General features: G+C 37.4%; 2 protein-coding genes across 3 annotated transcripts; one reads left to right on the top strand and one right to left on the bottom strand.

Annotated features, from left to right (window-relative positions):
- Positions 1–288: 288 nt before the first annotated feature.
- LOC140940440 (kelch-like protein 18) lies at positions 289–2,124 on the top strand. The gene has a single exon (XM_073389418.1). It carries the CDS (start codon positions 327–329, stop codon positions 2,046–2,048), a length of 1,722 nt encoding a protein of 573 aa, XP_073245519.1. The 5' UTR covers positions 289–326; the 3' UTR covers positions 2,049–2,124.
- A 1,583-nt stretch (positions 2,125–3,707) lies between these two features.
- On the bottom strand, positions 3,708–12,678 carry LOC140923210 (c-Myc-binding protein-like). 2 transcript variants are annotated; one of them, XM_073373300.1, is made up of 6 exons: positions 12,547–12,678; positions 12,390–12,462; positions 12,261–12,309; positions 10,563–10,692; positions 5,277–5,315; positions 3,708–4,402 (listed from the first exon to the last, which is right to left on the bottom strand). In XM_073373300.1, the coding sequence occupies exons 1-6, from the start codon at positions 12,562–12,564 to the stop codon at positions 4,394–4,396; spliced, it is 318 nt and encodes a 105-aa protein (XP_073229401.1). In that variant the 5' UTR covers positions 12,565–12,678; the 3' UTR covers positions 3,708–4,393. The 2 variants fall into 2 exon arrangements, with proteins under 2 accessions (XP_073229401.1, XP_073229393.1); XM_073373292.1 differs by lacking the exons at positions 3,708–4,402; positions 5,277–5,315 and adding exons at positions 8,758–8,886; positions 9,563–9,634.
- Positions 12,679–13,974: the final 1,296 nt, after the last annotated feature.

The following is a 13,974-nucleotide window of genomic DNA, read 5'->3' as shown; positions in this document are numbered from 1 at the left end:
GATGAGTACGCGGTTTAGACGCGCCCAACAGCCGCCTTAACTGACGGAGAAAGCAAATAAAAAGGAGAATACTTGGGATGAAACGTTGCCATGTCATGAAAGAGAAGTATTGATACTACAATCAAAAATTAAAATTGTTTTGATGAATCCATTTCGCGGGAAAGCGAATACACGGCCATGTGATGCTTTTCGAACGACGGGCTTGGGTAAAATTCCCGCTATTTATGCTGATTCCCGCCACCGCTGAATGTAAACATTGCTTTCCGGATGATGATAAAATCCGAACAGGTGCAGTGACTCATTTCAACCAAAGTTCTTCCAGCAACATGTCCTCACAAGAGGCGATTTTCTGCAGCAAAATAATGAACACATTAAATGAGTTTCGGAAGGAACAAACGCTTTGCGATGTGACATTGAATGTACAGGGGAATTGTTTCCCAGCTCATCGAAACGTCCTTTCGGCAAACAGTGAGTTCTTCAGGGCATTGTTCGCCAATGAAATGAAAGAAAAGACTGAAAATACCGTACACATGGAAGAATTCGAACCCAAAATCTTGGAACAATTACTCAATTACATGTATGGTGGCGGAATAGAAATCGAAAGGGAGAATGCTCTTGACGTTGCTATTGGTGCAGACTTTTTAATATTGACCGACTTAAAACAGAAGGCTTGTGAATGTCTGATTAGCGATCTGAACTCGGAAAATTGTTTATTTCTGTTGGACATGGCAGAAAAGTATAATGTTCGAGAATTACGCGACAGTGCACAAAAACACATCCTCGAGAACTTTGTGGCAGTATCAGCCAACAGTGCTTTTGTAACGCTCGGAATAGAACAGTTGGTTGCAATAATAGCTAGTGACAACCTTGTCGCCCGAGAGGAAAAGGTCTTCGAATCTGTGCTGAAATGGACGAAGCATGATTTGAAAACACGTAAGAAGCATTTCTCTACTTTGTTTCCATACATTCGACTGATTTATCTAGCGAGGTGTTATTTAATTACACAAGTGCAAGAAGAGGAGTTAGTGAAGAAAGATGAATCTTGTCTTCGCCTTGTCAACGCGGCTAAAGAATATTTCTCTTGCCCCAGGGGAACAGGTCAAAGCACAGGTCAACTATGTTTCCAGCCTCGCGCGTGCCAGACGGCAATTCTCATCGTGGGAGGTTGGCAGGAAAATTGTGATGTCACTTCTTCTACAAAGGTGTTTATGCCAAGCATTCAGCAAATGTTTGAGTTGACACCAATGATGGCCCCCAGAAATAATCATGGCATTGCAGTACATGAAGGTGTAGTGTATGTAATGGGAGGGACTACAAAAACCAGTAGTTTAACAAGAAGTGTGGAGCTCTTTGACCCAAGATGTAACACATGGTCAAGTGTAATGTCAATGCGAAAGGAAGTAGCTGGTGTGGGCGTGGCTGTGCTTGGAGGGTTCCTCTATGCTGTAGGGGGACGTGATGCAGATGGTTGGCCACAAAGCATCGTCCAGCGTTTCAAGCCAAAATTAAACCAGTGGGAGTGTGTTGTGTCTATGACTGTTTCTCGTACAAGACATTGTGTAGTTGCAGGGACCTCCCATCTGTATGCAATTGGCGGATATTCTAGTAATGATGATATTCCTCTGATGTCAGCAGAAATGTATGATCAGGACAGAGATGTATGGGTTGAGATTGCCCCTATGAAACAGCGACGTTCTGATGCCTCTGCTGTTTGTGTGAATGATAAAATATTTGTAATGGGAGGAGAGGACATTTCAGAGTCTCCCATTAAACTGGCATCGTGTGAAGTATATGACCCTGAAAATGACACCTGGACAGCTATTGCTCCTTGCCTACAGCCTCGATCTCGTGCTGGTGCAACAGTCATTCGTGATAAGATTTTCCTCCTTGGTGGAGTCAATAAAATTAACAGAGAGCTGAGAAGTATTGAATGCTATGACACAAATCAATCTGAGTGGGTAGAAGTAGCAAGTTTGGCTGTTGGAATTGAAGGATTTGCTTGCTGTACTATCACAGTTCCAGGTGAACTAATGCCTGTGTTGGTTTAACTGAGTAACTGTACCCGCAGCATACTTATGCAATGTTATGTAACTAAAAAGTGACTGAATGCATTGTCAAATAAATTATCAAAGGGGGCAGAAATCAGTTTTAATCTTCCACGTATGAAAGCGAGAATTTGACAGTATTAACAATGAAAACTGTGACATTGTGTAGTGGATCACTGAATTGAGATGACAAGACATATCAGCCTAGAAAGCTAGGTTAATTGGTCTTTCATCAAATTAAATCTCTCATTTTTGAAGGAAATGTATGGAGATCAGTCTGAAGAATTTTTAATGTAGGGTAAAATTGGAAATTAAGAGTGCTTGAGATTATAAATTATTTCAATTTTCAGAAGTTATAGAAGCCCTGTTGAGGGAAGGATTAAGCGCTATCTATTAAGTGATCAATAAATTGCAATTTTCAATATTTTTTTTTATTTACGAACAAAAATGCAAATCCAAGATTGTGTCCCTTTGGCAAAAAATTGAGACCCCTATGAAGAGTCATAGAAACAAATTCTTAAAAGCACTCTTTCATAATAAATTATTTGTAAAGACATCCATGTCTAGAAAAGGTTCTGAATACAGTAATGGGTTCTAAACAAATTCATGTTAACCATCTGGCCCCCTTTGTTCAAAAGGTGGATAATGCTATCCATTGGATTAATCTCTATCCACTGGATAGCAGAATAATTCTGCTATCCAGTGGATAGAGATTATTATTGGTTTTCTGATACTTATCCAATGGAAAGTGATTTATCCGATGGATAGCACCATCCATCTTTTGAACAACCGGGGCCTGTGTAATTCAGGCAGCATTTTAGAAATAATTTTCTAAAAATCCAAACAGTCATTATTTTAAGATCTGTTCTTGTTATCAGCCTTGACCCATGCATTGTTTAAAAAGTGAAATATTTCGGGTGTTTATGATGATCTTATTTCAACACTTAGCTCATTCTGAGGATGTCTCTTCCTCCTATCTGGTCCCATCGCTCTGTCACTGCAATTGACAGGAAGAAAAGAGACCTCGGGAACAAGCTTGAGTTTGACCGTAAAGCTCTATTATATCCTATTATCCCGCAAAGTCATAGGCCATAGCTCAGATATAAATCTTGTCACTTAAAAAAATTAATAATAAGTAAAATAGAGTTAAAGGCGAAAAAGCTTTAAGTGCAAATAAGTTTAGCAGGACCGAAAAAAAGAGGTACCATTCTAAAACAGTAGGGTCAAATTTGTCCAATTATTTCCCCTGTGATATGTAGGAAGTATGCACAGCGGCAAAATTAGGTGGCCCTTAATTAGCCTGTGCAGCAAGTGTTTCTTTGCCAGTCCTCTCCTGTTAAAATTTATAGATGAATTCAAGTCAAAACACTTGCTAAACAGGCTGGTCTTTTATTAACTCATCAACCTTTTTAAGTACACCCTAGTACCTATGAGTGAACCAAATAAACATAATCCTTGTAATTTTTTTCTCATTGTGCTCCAGCCCCAGTTGTTTAAAAGGTGGATAATGCTATCCATCGGATAAATCAAATGCAATTGGTTTCCCTCATACTTATTTGCTGGATAGTGATTTATCCGGTGGATAGCGCTATCCAACATTTGAACAACAGACGCCTGGAAGATAACTTTTTCAGACACTGTTAAAAATTTTAACAACAACAACAATTAACAAACTTTATTAGGAACACATGAACAATACAATGGAGTTTAATGTTCCCCTGCAAATAGAAAAATCTAATCAAGGTGGGGGATCCCAAAGCACATGTAATAAAATCTAAAATGTAAGCAATTCTGTGCATTTCTGCTGTGAGTAAACTGTACACCTATGTAGTCATCAACCCCTGCTACAATTTTCAAGTGTATTTTTAAGTGAACACAAAAGCTCAGTAGCTGCTTTTACTTATATGCTTTAGATCTTGGTCCTTAATATTGATGTCAATCAACTCGGTTGGGTACTGATCAAGGCTTGACAAACAGTCAACTGATCTTCAACCAGTAGTTGACCAACAGGCCATCAACAACATCACAGTCAATGCTGACCAATACAAGGACAATTGGGTGGGCTGTTACTAATAATCAGTTGTCATGCCTCTCATTTTGGTTATATTAGATGATATCGACAGAGAGTATCTAAACTCAGTTGCAATGGTCGATGCACCAAGCAATACATAATCTAGGTACTTTTATTGTGATTAGCTAGTCAAGAGTTTGGAGGGAGGGGGGACCTCAAACACTAATAACAAGTTTCCCATCACATTTAACGAGCCATTTTAATCTCCATATTTTACAAAACTGATTTTGTTACAAATAAAAAGACAAATACACTGCATGAACTGTACTGTTCCTTGCTACTCTCCCTGTGAAAGATACAAATGAAGAATAATAAGATTTCACTTTTTTGTTTTTCAGTCAAAGCCTTCTAAATTGGAACCTCTCATGAATACAATGGTAGAAAGCACCCACAAAATTTTGGTTTATGGGAGGTGTGACCGTATGTCTATAAGAGTAAGCCATCTGAACCTTAATAATATTTTTAACTTATACAACTTATTCTTTGAATAAATGCTTTGTGTTTCTTAACAACATCATTATATCATCATTTGAAGTGCACCCACAAAAAAGATGACCGACAGAAAAGATGGCCTCACATGTATTCAAATCATAGGTGACGAATCACTCCTTAATTTTGGCACGAAATTTCGGCGTTAATTTGTAATTTCACATGTGAAATTACAAAATTGCCATGGCAACCTTCCATACGTCTCAAGTGTCAAGATGGCGACGAAGTTTTAAAACGCCTTGAATGAAGATGTCAGGGCACAAAAAGACGCTTTAGAGAACTTGAACACACAAAACAGCACATCAAGAAGGATTCTAATGGGTATTTTGTCAAAAAATTTTGAAAATCCTGTACTTAAGCAACATTTAAGGTCTGAACATTTGAGAGAGTGGAGTTCTCAATCAATACGATACAGGATAATGTCAAAAATTCACAATTGCTGATGCAATTCATCACCCATGATATTAGTATAGGTAATCAAATGGTATTCTCACGAAATTAGGGAATAATTTCACACGTTTTGTCCAATTCCTAATAATTTCCCGAGCCTTTCTCATCACCATTTGATTACACATGTATACATATTAACTGAATTAAAATTAGCTATAATCCTAAAGAATATCAAATTAATATTCATAATTATGCAAGACATTCTCAGACTTTTAACCCACCATATTATTATCCTCAGCCTGTGGTTCATAGGCTTGTAACTGAAAGAAAGAAAAATGAATAATTAAAATAATGAATTTAATAATCAGAAGATTTTCTTGCTTAAAAAGTCAAGGCAAAAGTTAATGAGAATGAGGATTTTAAAATTCTCACCCTCAACTACCAGTTACTCTAATCTACATGTTTTCAGTAGGCCATGTACACTTCTGAACTGACTGAATTCAGCCAATTTCAATAAACTTACATGGCATTAGACAGACCTATTTGGTTAACACAAACTACTGACAACAGTATATCCTGTGGTTCCTAAAGCTCTTTAAATTAATCACTACGCAAGGAAAACAAGAGCTGTTAGTAAAAGCCATACTTTAAAATTAGTAAAAGTTTCATGAAAACATGACAGGATTTGAAAATAATGACTACTGACTAATAACAATATATTTCAAACAAGTCATTGAAGGTTGCAAAATTTCACCATGGCTATAAGTGAGATTACCAGTCAGCCTGTTACGTCTGACCCCTGCATGTGTGATTACGATAGTCTGAAAAATTAGGGGCTGACACATAGATGATATGGTAGTCAAGAGACAGAATTTTGATGTAAGACTGTGCCAAACATTTTTAAAGATCTTTTGGTCATGTGCCATTTTATATTTGGCTAAATGTAATTTAGGCAAAGTTAAATTGCAAGCCAATGTGGTCTCCTCTAGCGTACGTGATCTGTGGGGTGACAGCAGAGGCTTTTGCTTATCTTGACTTATGCTGCATCTCATGCTTGCATGATGAGCTCATCTTTGCGGATCTGGACCGGGTTGTTCAAAGCAGGGTTAAGTTAACCCAGGGTTAGTGGGAAATTTGATTTAAGATAGGAAAGCTTAAAAAGAAAATTCAGTTTCATTCCTTTTGCCCACAATGTGATGATTGGATGCTCTAAAAAGAAGAGGGAAAATTATCCAGGGGATTCTGGCTCCCACCCCTTCTCCCCCTTTACTGGGTTTGTGCATTGTCAAGTATGGGGTCAGGTGAGCATTTTCCACTGAATTCCTTCAGTGTTACGGTGCCAGTTGGTGTCTGCATGCAGGGGTGGTTCCTGCTCATAGGGTTGCCATGGATACCTCCTTGCTATGGCTGAGGCACTCAAACTCCCCTCCAACCTTTAAGGCACCAGTTCCCAAGCTCATCTACTGGCAATGAGTTTAACGTGATAATTAAACATGTCTAAGGCTGTGCTCTAAGAAAAATTAAAGGTAGCCTGGTGCTCTGAACCAGTGACATCCAGGGTACCCAGCATGGGATTTCTACGAAAAAACTAAGATTTTCTGGTCGCCTAAGGTGCCAGGGGCCACGAGGCACTGCTAGAGCACAGCCTTGATGTCCCTGCTGGGTACAGATGTAAAAAAATTAGTTGAGAACTCTTTACCAAACAGCTTTAAAGTATTCTAGGTTTACTAATTTAAACACCTGTATTTTTCTGCTAGTTCACAAAAACTCTCCAGTGTAGTTTAAGCAATAACAATAATTATTATAATTATCATTCGAAGCAAATTATTCTTTCTTTTCATTAGCCGAGAGCTTGCCACGTGACCTGCAAATAACTGTGTTCAAATAATGGTCTGCTCACGTACAATGTTGTCCAGATGTGTTTTCTCCTTCTTGTGATCGCTCATTACGTGAAAATGGCAGATAGCTTCGCTTCCCAAGGATCTCATTAAAAATCAACTCGGTGATCGAATGATAAAACAATAACTGTTATTATTGAACTCGGTTATAGCAAAATATCGTGATTTGTCACTGTCTCACAGATCAATATTATTTGCCTCAGCCTTCACGCTTCGGCAAATAATTGATCTGCTCACCACTGACAAATTACAATATTGTGCTCAACCTTGTTCAATAGTTGTTAATTATTTCATGTTGCCGAGTACATGTACATGCGATTAGTACAGTTTAAACAGCTTGGGAGTTCTCCTGGTTCTATTTTCCATTTGTCCTCTTTTATGTCAGAGGTTATGTTTTGTAGTGGCTGGGGGAAGTCCCTAACACCCCCCTGCCACTTGGCCCTATATAACATTCCATAACCTTACCCAGGTGTGAGACAGGAGGCTTTTCAATAGCCTAAGGCTGGTGGAACAACCCACAGGGCTAGTGTGCTTTTGTAAATTTTCAGTTGTTCAGAGTAAGTACAGATGTAAAACTTCAGTGCACTGGGCTAATAATCTTGCAGTTCAGAAGACTAATTTTCGTTTTTCATTAATAATTTTGCCAGGGTACCATGGACAAATCTGAGATTTCAGCAGGGCAGAAAATGACCTCAAAGCCCAAGAAATCCCTATTTGGACATTAATATTATTATTACTATAAGCAGCATCAACCTAGGCACTTAAACATTTTGAAATTCAACTGAATTTTATTGACTTTTTTTGCCAGTACAATTTGAAACCTAAGGATTATACTAATGAATGAACACTACTGTTGCATACGTTCTTGAAGTTTTCCACTAAACTCACAGTTTGCCTTATAAATTTTAAAAACATTGAGCATGTGGTACCAACTTGGCAGAACTTTCCTATTAAAGGAGCCTATACACTTAAAACAATAAAATTATTATAATTATTCATTTAAAATAGTTCTCTGTTTCTGATTGGCTAAAAGGACATGCATAATTCCCCATTACCAGCTACTGTTGACCAAATATGGAAGAACTTTATGATTAATCAACCGATGACGGCAAAAGTGCTGCACAGTTGCAGGTCTATGCACCGTTAACCGAGAAGACCTGGGGACAAGGTTGAGTTGTTTTGGTTGGGAAAACAAAAGTGGCAGAACAGGCTGCAGAACATTTAACTCGTTTTGCGACGAATTATTGTCTAAAAACATACCAAGAAGACAACTCAACGGACAACATCTGCTATTTAGAGTATATTTGCAGACCTGAACAGCCCTTTATCTTCTAAACATTCACTATCGAGGTCAACTTAACATCGACGAAGGTAAGCATGTTTTAGCTTGTTTTTAAATGAGAAATTATTTTAAATGAATAATAAGGCAGTTAATGAATTCGGCTTCCGCAGGATATGGAGAATTACTTAGATCTCGGAGGGTGTTATCGTCCTCGATCTGCATAATTCTTCATATCCTACTCAGCCTCATTCATTAACTGTTACTTAAAATATTGAACCTATTTTTTAAAAAACATAGGGTTAAAGTCATAGCACATTTCACGTGTGTAACATCTTTGTCAAGTTAAAATATTATTGTTGAAAGTTTAAGCAACTATTAATTCAAAAAATAACTTAATAGAGCTAACGGTGAAAAAGTGTTCAGTGCAAATAAGTGAAGCAGGACTGAAACTGCAACTAAAACAGACATTAATAGCTGAGCTATAAAATTTGACAGCAGAAGAATTACAATGCAAAATTGCTTTTTCATGAATCCAAAAAAAATTATTTAGTAGTGCAAAAATAAAACAAGGTGAACATGGAAAATTTTACTCACAGTTTACTCAGAGAGCTCAACTAATGGCTTCTCAAAAAACTCAACTTTTGGCTGCTGCTGTGGTATAGATGGAGCAGGGGTCCTTGCAGACCTACGGCTATTGGAACGGCTTGGAATCTAGTTTAAAGTTATTTAGCAAGTTTCTCCTTATTATGAACATAAATCAGGCTGAATAAAGGTAATAAATTTCACATTGGCCTCCAATGAATAGATTTATATTTTTTTTACTGTTGTTGTGGTTTTGCTAGTTGTTTATTACCTACAATGTTTTATGACTGCAGCAACTTTTTACCACAGGAAAAATAAAAATTAGTAATTATAGTTAACAAATCACAGGGCAACTTATAGTCTAACCCCACAGTGAAGCATGGTTAACTTTTGATAAGGGACAACTAAACTGACTCACAGACTTTGTGAACTTTTTAAAACTGAGAAACTAGTGAGTTTATATTTCTAGTTGATAATAAATATATATGACTGATGTCTGACTTATTCAGGATGAAGTAAACATTGCGCAGTATTAGAACCAAAAGAATAAAATGTTATAAAAACTTATTCACAGTCGTGATAACAGGCAATTTCTTGCGATGTCTTAATTGAATTAATAACAAAAAATATACGTCTTTATTTTAACGTGCAACAGATGTGCAAGTAAAAAATCATCCACTCTTCAACAAAAATATTTTCATACAAAATTGTCCAAAAGTGATTTAACAGAGAACCAAGAAAACATTTGTGCTTCAGAAGCAAAGAAAATAGCAAAAATATTGGAGTGAGTTTGGATAAGACTTACAGGAGTTGTAGCTGGTGCCCACGATAGTTGCTTTGGATCAATGTTTTTCTTTGTATCAGATAGTGATATGATCTGTTATGGTTAAATTACTTTCAGTTGTTGTCAAAAAAGGTCATCTTTGCTGGCTAAAAACCATTTTTAACGGAGAGGTAGAAATTTATTTAACTGGAATCTTTTAATACAGTTTATGTACAAAGCAACATACAATAATAATAGTAAGAGTAAAATAAACAGTGAACTAAAGCTTCAAAATACTGAGACAGAACCTTGCCTCAAACAATCACTTAATCCATTATTATGGATTTAAAAAGAGGTATGCTTGAATAAATGGAAAGCACACTGTGGGGGTGGGGGAGACTCCCTAAGAGATTTGACATCTGCTGAGTTTTAGAGGGGGTATGAAAGGGCAGAAAACCTACTGTAATGTTCAGTCTAAGGGAAATGGCATGCAAGAAAACAAATTCCATTTATGTGGCGGCCTGATTTAAATGCCTGTCGTGGTTCACCTCTGATTTGCTCATGATCCTGTGATGTTGTATGCGATAATTTCTAATATAGACACTGTCATTTATGTTGCACGCAAGTTCACATAATGTATAATTTAAATGATTTAAAAAACACAATATTAAGTTTTGAAAACGTTTCGGATACCTTGAAAGTTTAATTTCTATCTTGATGATCCAGAATTTTGATAGTTTTACATCACTGTATCATATGGTTCGTTAAAAGAGTTTACGTTTGAAGAGCCTTCCTTAAAGGCATTTAATGCACTGTGTACTATTAAGGAACAGTTCCTACTAATAAAGCAAACCCTGTCAACTCCAACAACCAGTCAATTAGATTGCAACACTGTAATATGCAAGGTTTTCAAAACAACAACAAACAATAATTTATTGTAAAGTTTACTGCAGGAATGTGGGCCTATCATTTAGCCTTGCATGATTGCTGACATACATGTATAGAGGGCCTGAGGGAAACTTGAACAAATTTTCATACTTACCCTTTGTTTTAGCTCTGTATTTTCTGCTGTCAGCTGCTCAACCTTCTGCCTTAAATCAGAGACTTCATTTTTTAAGGCTTCAATGTCAGCTGTCTCTGGTGGACCACCATGAAGATGTTCTTTCATAAAGCTTGTGGCACATTGTTAAGTCATGACAATCTCAAACAAGACTCATTACTTTAAACTATAAAGTCTAAAGATGACCTTACAGTAAAGAAAAGACTTTAAAAAGTCAAAATGCGATGGCAATTCAATGTTTACTGAAAATCATTATCAACTCCAAAAACAATATACTAGGATTCTACCCACAAACAATAGATCATCAAGAATATTAAGAACTAGTAATAACCAAAGGTTACGAAGTGCAGGTGACAACGATAGAAGGTCAAAACACTTTTGCTCCTTCATTGTGCTTTGCACAAGTTTCAAGTGACAGATAGTCAAAACACACGGGATTAGATGGCGAGTGAAAGAAGGTTCAAACGTGCGTGATCAAATTGCATTCTCTGCATTACTTTCACTCTTAGTGGAAGTCCAAATGAATGCTGGCTACATACATGCAACGCATGCGTAATAACAACCTGGATATTAGGATTGTGGGCTCCAAACATACAAATGTGCAGGGCTTGACATCTGCTCAGCTGAGCGATGGGCTAGGGGGTTGGGGGCAGTATTTAGGGCATACCATTTGTTACACCTGTAAGTTAAGCACAGCAACGACTGCTCCTAATTCTATTGAGAACCCTGAACCTATATGTTGTATATCACCATTCCATCTACCAGTAGTCAAGGCCATGACGTTTGTCAGAATTTGACCCTAACAGGGCCTTACTGAAGGCAATCAAAATTTCCTGTGCAACTTTCTTTCTTTTGAAAGGTTTTTGTTGCTGTCGGCTTTGATAACATATTAACCTAACTCCAAAAATATTTGTGCCCGGCAATGAGCTGGAGAATGATGGCTGTGGACTGGGATTAAATCAGGCGTCAAACTTCATATGAGCCAAACCAAATGCCATAATTGTTTTTAAATCAATTCAGCAGGCCTAAATTCAAACAGTTTGGCTCATACGAACTATGGCATCTAAGCCAGCCCTAAAATTTCACACTTAACTAATAAACAAATATTTCGCCACAAAGTTCAACCCCCCAGCCACTCTTTTTATAAATAACCAACTGGTTGCTTTCTATCAATTGGGTTTTTTAATCCTGTTATATACTATCTGAATTATTTGTTTCTAAGTATTTGAGTGGAGTGTCTGTAAGCTAGCTGGATAAGCTAAGCGCACTTTCCACCATAAACAAAGCTTCAATTTGTGTAAATATGTAGGTATGCTACAGTCTCAGACAAAAATAGTTGTGACACTTCCACCCAATGCCGTTTTTTGCTTCTGGCCTGTCTCCTCGTCCTCCCAATGTTGTTGATCGCAGTTAAACCAAAATCTTGCACACCAACATTGGGAGGGCAAGAAGACAGCAAAGTATCCAAACAATTTCTATTGAGGCTGTAGTTAATACAACTCATAGCCAAGTTAGACGGAATGCATAGTAGGGTTAAGAGCAAAGGTTATGGTAGCAAACCCTCCAACTTGTCTCTGGTTTGTCAGCTGTTATATCTGCGAGAATTGAACCTTATGGATTAGTTAAGCTTAAGCTTAATATTCAAGCGGGCTTCAGATTACTACAACCTCAAAAGGATACTCCAATGCATTGGCTGGTTTCTCAGGCTCCTCATACAGATTAACCAAAACTGTCAACACAAAACATTGACACTCAAGTAAAACGTCGTAAAATCCAAGTTTGTCTATGTGCTTAATAACACCAAGTTACCTTTCGTCAAGGCATCCATAACTCCCGCCTTTTCCAAGTACTTTCTGAACTCCTCACGTTTTGAATCAGCCACCTTCAAAGAGGAAGGTCAAAATTAGCGACAGAAAGTTCCCGTTATTAACTTTTTTATGCAACCAGTAGTTCAATTATTACAAACCCTATACTGTGATGTCATTTTCTCTCGGCTTATAGTTTCCTTTACGATTGAAAAATTGAAAAGAACTTTGTGTAGCAACGAAAATCACATCAAGTCGCATCAAATACACAGACTGCTTAAATGGATTGTGGGTACTTTGTGGCTACTTGTACTCAGGCTCCCCTCGCACCTGTAGAACAGAAGAAATGGAATGGACTGCAGAATTTAAAGGAGAAATACTAAAAAACAGTAAGGTCAGAAGTGTGAATAGTAATTAACATAATGAAATTACTTACGTTGAACTCTTAGTTGATAGTCTTCGCTATAAGACAGACACCTTGCTTAAATGTAGAGCTTAACTTGGTCTTTGCCAGCCTTTTTCTTTGACTTTCCTTGACAGCTACCAAGCTGGCCCCAAATACACATACCTCAGGCAGGAGCCGATTTGCCTCAGGTGATTTCCATCAGTTTCTAGATTTGATACAGATTTAACTGTGCATCTTTCATAACTATTCTTCTATTAATTTTTGACTGGAACTAGTTCCCGGAAATGTTAGCCACTGCTAAATTAATATTTCTGGGGGAGGGGGGAAGGGGTGTCGCAAATCCTGTGCTTTCTAACAAGTGTCTACCTTTGACGTTATAGTGATTACAAAGGAGAAAAAAAACTTTCCTGTTACTGGTCTTATCTGTGAAACTCAGAAATTCATGCAAAACTCAAAGTATTTCTGAAATGTTTTCATCCTGTTGTGAAGACTTTTTTCTACTATATTCTCCTTTCCTCTCCAAAATTGAAAATTTCAGAAATAATCCCAGTTTAAGTGGGTCCTTACATTTTGAAGTATTTTATTTGCTATTTAAATCCTAAAAAATTAAATTAATGGCAATTGTTACAAAAGCATTACAGGAAGGTAGGTATTACATAGGGGATCCTAAAGAAGCCTGGACAGGCCCCTTTTTCAAAGGGCTATTTCCCAGTTTCTTAAACTCTCACTGTCAAACCGAGGCTAAGTGCAAAACCTTTCATGCAAAAATGAGTTTTATTTGCATAATAATAAACAATCATTTTCATACAGTTGAACCTCTCCACAACGGCCATTTTGGGGACAGAAGAAAGTGGCTGTTGTAGAGATGTTTAAACAGGAGTGAATGTATAGACTGTCCACCAAAAGAAGTGGCCAATGTATAGTGGTGGCCATTGTGGAGAGGTGGTTGCTAGTAGAGGTTCGACTGAATCAACGGCTTCACACTTAGCCTCACTTTAAAATGGAGATTTGGGGCAACTCGGAAATTAAATCACCTATAAAGATGGCCATCAGAGGCCAGGCAGACAGAGGTGGCTAGACTCATACAGTAGGGCCGCCTTATTCCAGTGTCCAAGAAACCACAAATAAAATGGGTGGTTACAACATTAAATGAATTTTATTGTACCATATACACATCAAATGA

The sequence above is a fragment of the Porites lutea genome, chromosome 1 (assembly GCF_958299795.1).
Source record: "Porites lutea chromosome 1, jaPorLute2.1, whole genome shotgun sequence".
NCBI lineage: Eukaryota > Metazoa > Cnidaria > Anthozoa > Scleractinia > Poritidae > Porites > Porites lutea.
Note: the sequence above shows the minus strand (reverse complement) of the source record. Positions and strands in the feature narration are given on the sequence as shown.

Bases quoted from the DNA above. Each gene is read 5' to 3' on its own strand.
- LOC140940440 (XM_073389418.1), top strand. From the start codon at position 327: ATGTCCTCACAAGAGGCGATTTTCTGCAGCAAAATAATGAACACATTA.
- LOC140923210 (XM_073373292.1), bottom strand. The intron at 12,310-12,389 runs GTAACTTGGTGT...TTGTGTTGACAG, and splicing joins TATGGATGCCTTGACGAAAG to TTTTGGTTAATCTGTATGAG. The intron at 8,887-9,562 runs GTAAGTCTTATC...ACTTTAAACTAG, and splicing joins GGGCACCAGCTACAACTCCT to ATTCCAAGCCGTTCCAATAG.